The 7,268-nt window shown below is 41.0% G+C and overlaps 1 protein-coding gene across 1 annotated transcript; it reads left to right on the top strand.

The window, feature by feature from the left end:
• Positions 1 to 526: 526 nt before the first annotated feature.
• On the top strand, positions 527 to 2,940 carry LOC122660542 (pentatricopeptide repeat-containing protein At5g65570). Its single transcript, XM_043855907.1, has one exon. It carries the CDS (start codon positions 605 to 607, stop codon positions 2,798 to 2,800), a length of 2,196 nt encoding a protein of 731 aa, XP_043711842.1. The 5' UTR covers positions 527 to 604; the 3' UTR covers positions 2,801 to 2,940.
• The last annotated feature ends 4,328 nt before the right edge of the window (positions 2,941 to 7,268 follow it).

Below are 7,268 nucleotides of genomic sequence, written 5' to 3'. Positions count from 1 at the left end.
TAAAACAGAGAGGTAATTTAGAACGTGTTTGGTTTAAGGAATCCGCCGAGTCAGATCCCGTCAAACCCGAAGGAGATATGGGACAAAACCACTCGTTGTCTCCAGGATTAGAATCAATCTGAATATCGCAAATAGCCGTGTCAATATGGTTACGACTGGTTACGACTAGAAGCTCTCTTAGGCACAGTTTCAAAAATCGGTGAATCGGATTGGGAATCTGTTTTGCTGTTCTGAATTGGAATATTCACTTTGAGATTCTCTTGATTTCTAATGTTCCAGATCAATTCCGGTCGATTTCATTTTTTGATCTGAATCGGAAGGGACCGATTCCTGATTTTAAAACTCTGCTCTTAAGAGAAAATGATACGATCTTTATTGGCATTAGTATCAATATTTGTATCGATCTTTATCGGCATCAGTATCAGTATTGGTATCCGCGGTGACCGTGTAGGCACCGATACCGTGAACTAAAACCTTTGGCTGCTTTACGAGGCTGCGAGTGCAAACATTTCGGTGGGTTTTGGGTTTTGGCGTCTGGGCGAGGTCGAGTCCTAAGAATGATGAACTCTTAAAGAAATCGTTCTTCCTGAAATGCCAATTGGATATGCAAAGAGCTTTCGACAAGAGATCCATAGGCCTCAACAGATTCTTTAATCTCGTCAGAACTCTTCGAACAGCAGTTCCATCTCGATCTCACATCACTGGTATTTGTCTCCATCACGACAGCTACGTCCTTCCCCTCATCGAAGAAAGTATCTCAGAAGAGACTTTCAGTTCTTACGTTTCTCTCATTCGTCGATGTACCGAGCGAAAATGTGTCACGGGAATCAGAAAAATCCAACTCTACATGATCAAGTCTGGTTTTCCTCACCTAAGTTTAGGCAATAAGCTCATCGATGCATACCTCAAGTGCGAAGATGTAGATAATGCCCGTAAACTGTTCGATGAGATGCCTCATCGGCACATTGTAAACTGGAATGCCATGATTTCTGCTTACGTTCGTCTTAGAAGAAGCAGAGAAGCTGTACGACTTTACGGAAGGATGGTTGTCGAGGGAGTTATTGCCGATGAATTTACCTTCTCCAGCTCTCTTAAAGCTTTCTCTGATTTGGGTTTTCTGAGTGAAGGCCGGAAAGCTCACGCGCGATTGGTGGTCTCAGGATTGGAGCTCTCGAATGTCTTTGTTGGTAGTGCCCTTGTGGATATGTATGCTAAGTTTGGAAGATTGAGGGATGCCCGCTTAGTGGCAGATCGCGTTGTGGACAAAGATGTAGTTCTGGTGACAGCTTTGATTGTGGGTTACACCCAACATGGTGAAGATGATGAGGCTCTTGACGTTTTCGGTAGTATGGTGAAGGAGGGTATTAAGGCCAATGAGTTCACTTTTGCCAGCATCTTGATTGCTTGTGGGAATTTACGGGATCTGTGTAGAGGGAAGTTGATACATGGTCTTGTTATCAAATCTGGATTTGAATCTGCGGTTGCTTCACGGACTTCACTCCTCACTATGTATTCGAAGTATGGCTTGGTTGATGATGCTTTAAAAATTTTTGATCGGTTCGACAATGCAAATAAGGTGAGCTGGACAGCGGTTATAATGGGTCTTGTGCAAAATGGTAGAGAAGAGTCTGCACTGTCTATGCTATGCCAGATGATCCGTCATGCAATGGTTCCAAATGCTTTCACCTTATCTACTGTTCTCCGGGCTTGTTCGAGCCTTGCGATGCTTGAACAAGGGAAACAAATTCATGCCCTAGCTATGAAAATTGGATTTGATAGAGACAAGTTCACAGGTGCTGCACTCATCGACATGTATGGGAAATGTGGGAGCATTGAAACAGCGAGGTTGATATTTGATGATCTAGTTGAGCTTGATGTGGTACTTGTGAACTCCATGGTCAATAGTTATGGGCAGAGTGGTTATGGACATGAAGCGGTGAAACTATTCCATCGGATGCCAGATTTGGGAATTGAGCCAAATGATGTAACATTCCTAAATGTGCTCTATGCGTGTAGCAATGCAGGTTTGCTTGAAGAAGGTCGTCAAATCTTCTCTTCCATCAGCAGTAACCCTAACGTTGAAATGTCAAGAGATCACTATGCATGCATGGTTGATCTATTGGGACGTGCCGGAAAACTTGAAGATGCTGAAAAGCTAATCTCCCAAGTTAAGAACCCTGATGTAGTTCTATGGAGGACATTGCTCAGTGCTTGTAGGATTCATGGGGAAGTTGAGATGGCAAGAAGAGTTGCAAATAGTGTTCTTCAACTGGAACCATGGGATGAGGGGACTCACATCCTGTTGTCTAACATCTATGCAACAACTGGTAATTGGAGCGAAGTGATTAAAATGAAAAGCACAATGAGAGAGATGAGATTGAGAAAGATTCCAGCCATGAGCTGGGTTGAGGTTGGCAAGGAAGTACATACGTTCATGGCTGGAGATTGGTCCCATCCTAAGTCCCAAGCGATCTATGTAATGTTGAAGGAATTGATCGAGAAGGTTATGAATTTGGGTTATGTTCCTGATACAAGTTTCGTGTTGCAAGACATGAATGAGGAGGAGAAGGAGAAGTCTCTGTATCATCATAGTGAGAAGCTGGCAATAGCCTTTGCATTGTTGAGCAGCAGCAACGGCACAGATTGTGTGAGGATTTTCAAAAACCTTAGGGTCTGTGGGGATTGCCATACTTGGATTAAGTTTGTCACTAAGGTTGTTGGGAAAGAGATAATTGCTCGTGATGCAAAGAGATTTCACCATTTTAGAGATGGCCTATGTTCTTGTGGAGATTATTGGTGATTTCCATTTTGAGGGATGATTTGATCATTGGACATTGCGGTAGTGTTCGTGCCCACATGGAACTGGTGCATAGCGTTCAAGGATGGTGAGAGCTAGCAACCAATAATCTCCTTTTCTACCATTTCTTGTTTACCTCTTTAATGATAGAACTTTCTTGACCTCTCTCATAATTTCTAACCTTAAATCAATTCTTTTTATTCTATTGCCTTTGTAACCTCTCTCTTAATTTCTAATGGATTCGTTTGTTTGTAATCAAGAAGAATACAAACAGAATTTGTAAACATATTTTTTTTGGGTCCCTATGCATGTCAGTTATTTACAGGGTCTTAAGGATATAATTTGCCAAGACCCCTCATCCCTCCTCAAATCATGATAAGAATATCATTTCAGTGTGTAATTTGGGAAATCACATTAGGCCCTACATATTCAATGTTCGAAGATGTGTTCTCAGGTCGCCCTCTGAATCTGCGGCGATGCTCTGTTCGAACTGTAGAGGTGCTTCGGTCACCACAATTCTGGTTCATGTGCTGTTCCTAAATCCTAATACTAGTCTGCTACCTAGAGCTGATTCTACCCACTCTGCTCCTCTATCTGTTCGCGATTGTGATATGAAATTATCAATTCAGGCTGAGGCATCAACCCCGTATGGATGGTTGCCTATCACATGCAGAGTGGGCTCACCCAGATGAGCTGGCTGAGGAATTCAACACATTTCCAACGTCACAGCCAGGGAACATTGTGAGGATGAGGTATGATCAGTTGAGGACTGTGGCAGGGAGGGTGCAGACGGTGGTTGTGGACTTGGCAACATGGGGAGAGGGCCCATGCCTTGCTAAGCTGGCTGGATTCAAGAGCCATGGCAATCTTCATCTTCTTCGCATTGGTTTGGGCAATTTTTCTGTGTGACCCCTTTTCAGGTGGTAGCAGTACTAGTGGGGCTCTATCTGCAACGGCACACCAGGTTTAGGAGCATGATGCCCTTTGTACCTTTCAATTCCTACAATAAATAGTGCCAGGCATTCTGTGTCGGATGATAAAACACCGGCAGAGGTCCACTGCTAAGCTCCACATAAGAGTAAAAAATGGTTACAGGTCTATCTGGTTTGTAATAGATTCAGATCTTCTTGTTAGGTTAATCTGCTCTCACTGAGAAATCAAAACTAGGGGAGAGAGTTTGGGTGGTTGTCAATTGGGTCAAAATTGAAGCCTTTGGTGGATAGACTCTTGAGTCTTGAGTCTTGACCAAGTAACTAGGGGTTTTGGGAAGGACAACTATGTAGAAGGCGCCGGCAGTGATGGCCATGAGGACAATAAGGATGAAGGTGAAACTGAAGAGGCAGCAGAAGCTGCGGCAACAGCAACCAGTAAGCTACGAGGTTTGTTGTGACTAACTTTCATAGCGAGTGGTGGTGTGAGGTGATGGGACTTTGTAGAGAATCTTTTGGTACTTGAACAACGTAGATTCCTGCTGGTGGTGGTGGTGGAGGAGGTTATCGAGAGTTGGACGAGATGCGACCCCAGGGGTTCTAAGGATGGTGATCTGTTGGGATTTATGTCAGTGTTCTCTTTGTCGGTTGTGGAGTCTCTCAGGTGAACTGTGTTCAACAAAAGAGGAAAAAAGATGAGCTTGTGAAGCATATAAAGGAATCCATGTTAAGAACTGACCAAGAAAAGATCAGATCGAGATAGCTGTTTGATTTGACACAACCCTTGTATTTTGCTAGAAAGCGAGAAAGCAGAAATGAACCAAATGGAACGGTAATTTCTAGAGACTGAAGCAACCTGAGATCAACAGAGTTCGCTCTCTGAGTTTCTGCTCCAAAGTAGAAACCTAAGCTAAGTACTGTGAGGATAGAATGAAGAGAACGAATAACAGAACTTAGCCGTGGATTTTCAATTTTAGCTAACAGAGCATTTTCTGTTGTCAAGACTGCATACACACTTTTGCGGAGAACCGGTCTAGACAAGGAGTTGCAGCTACTGGTTGGGCAGCCATGGGAAACGGTGGTCGGAGGAGGAATAGCTGAGCAGAGTAGTAGTAGGGAGTGGAGGAATAGTTAATCTTTATTGTAGATTTTATTGTATTTGTTTCTATGATATATTTCCTTCAGGTGAATACTTAAAAATATATTTTGTCTACAGGTCACAGTAGAACAAGAAATTCTTTTCAAATGTACCTCCGTTTACTTTCAGGGGAAAAAAATCCCCTATTTTTTATACCCGCCCCTAAATTGAATATGAAATTAGGGTTTGTTTGGTTGCAAGGGGAATGGAAATTTTTGGTGCAAAGTGAAATTATTTTCTCAAGGGGTAAAAATTTTAGGTGTTTGGTTGTCAGAGAATTGTTTTTCCCATGGAGAATAAATTTCACTTTTGAGGTCAAATTGCAATTTTAATTTACTGACAAAAAACGCAAGTAAAATCAAAACCCGAGAAACGACTCTCAAACCTTGCTTTGTGGTTTGTTTCGTTGATTGGAGAATCTCTGCGAACGTTTGAGAAGCTGAAGCCCTAACGTCTCTGGTGCTGGTTCTAAGAAGGCTTCGAAGCTCGAGCAAGCTCTGAAGCTAGGACGGGGCCTTCGATTCAAGTCTTCAGTAGACCTTGCATCTGGTTCATTGAAAAAATCCCCAAACCCTTGCTCCCTTCTTCTCTGTCTCCGTTCCTCGGCGATTCTAGTGACTTGCGAAGTGCGTCCTCACAATACCGGAATACCCCCCGTGGCAGTCGGTAATTGCAGCAGCAGATTCACCATCTCCGTTCAATTCGGCCAGCGACAATCTATCTACTCTGTAAGTTTTCTCTCTGTGTATGTAAAAATGTCCATCAGATGATCTGGTAGTTATGAACTTCCCCTGTACTATAACTTCAACAGCTCCCTTCCCTCTCTGTACTTTGGTTCTGGAAGGATTAGAAAATAAATACGAAATAAAAATATGCTTGGATATGTCTCTTTTTTTTCCTGGTAGTATGGATTTGTTTCTCTATTTTTATTATTACATAGGAGTTTGGAAACTGGATTTAATACTGCACATGGCCATTGTGATTCCACTGTCTCATTATTTACTAGGAGTAGAAAGACGGAACAGGATTCATGCTGTGCCACTGAGTTTGGAATATTCTTTTTGTTCCCTCCCGTGCTTCCTTTTTTTTTTTTTTTTTTGTTGAATATACTGTTGGGATGTCTAAGTCCTGCTTCGGCATGGTTTGAATTGGTTTCTGATTAAGGATAGCAGTAGCTTATATGGGGAACCTTCTTGAGACATAATAATCCAGCAGCTTCTCTCTCTGCATATTAATGGGTCAAAACTGAGTCATTTTGCTTATCCATGCTTGGGGTTTTAGGAATTCCAGATATTTTGATTGCAGTAGGTTATTCTAGTTCATTATATATCAGATTATGGATGTTTTGAGGGAAATGTTGGTATCTCCACCTTGTTGTGTTATAAGGATATATATGCACACTTATATTAAATATTAGGTACTTCTAAATCCATAAATTTGTTCTTGTTTTCTATTTTTCATGGCTTATCTGGTCGATAGTTTAACTGGTGTAGGACTTGTTGATCAGAGATTATTAGAGATTTATTTGTTAGGCATATAATATTTAGAGATATATTTGTTGCACCATCTCCTAGATGAACTGAAGATAACAAACTATAAGTAAAATAGTTGTGGTGGAGAAGGCATTTCCAAAGGCTTCTTTGTATGACATTTGATTTCTATATTCTGTATAGTTTTTAGTTTATGAAACTTTGGTAGGTGTGGATATAGTTGTTTCTATTGTGGATTTAGTCGTCTAATAGGTGGATTCCAAATTGTGCTTGGGTCAAATTTATTCAATTTATTAACTGTTTTTGTTGTGGATTCAGTTGTCTAATAGGTGGATTCCAAATCGTGCTTGGGTCAAATTTATTCAATTTCTTAACCTTTCTGTTACTCTAGTTTTGTCAAATTTTTGATCTTCTACTGATTATAAAATCCCGTAGTATTCTTATTGAATTGGGTTCAGATTGTTTTAGTGATATCTGGTTTTATCCTCTCTGGGATTTTTTTCTACCATTCTAAATCTGTTGCTCAATCACCTCAGTCCTCATCCGGCTATTAACATTACACAATGTAGGACTCTTCAGAGAGTGACTGTTCTTTTGATAGAATCAATTCAGATTTTTTAGGTTAGTTATATAATAGACGCATTTATTGAAATTTTGGACCATTCTAATTTGTTTTCTTGAAGTAACATAATTTTCTCTTTTATCAAAGTACCCTGCCAAGGGGAGGAACATGTAATTGTTCCCATGGTTTAAGAAACCTGGATCGGATATGGGATCAGCCATCAGAGTCGGTTGTGAATAATATAGGCAGCAAACAAGAGAGTTGTAGAAATCTACTGAATTTGGCTGGATTCTATTAACTGACATGATCCCTTTAGACCCTTTTAAACCAAGCCCACTTGATATACACTTCA

This window comes from Telopea speciosissima, chromosome 4 (assembly GCF_018873765.1).
Source record: "Telopea speciosissima isolate NSW1024214 ecotype Mountain lineage chromosome 4, Tspe_v1, whole genome shotgun sequence".
In the NCBI taxonomy this organism is placed as follows: Eukaryota; Viridiplantae; Streptophyta; class Magnoliopsida; order Proteales; family Proteaceae; genus Telopea; species Telopea speciosissima.
This window is presented reverse-complemented; position numbering and strand designations above follow the sequence as displayed.

What these genes read in the sequence shown, in the direction of transcription:
- LOC122660542 (XM_043855907.1), top strand. Translation starts at nt 605, where the DNA reads ATGCAAAGAGCTTTCGACAAGAGATCCATAGGCCTCAACAGATTCTTT.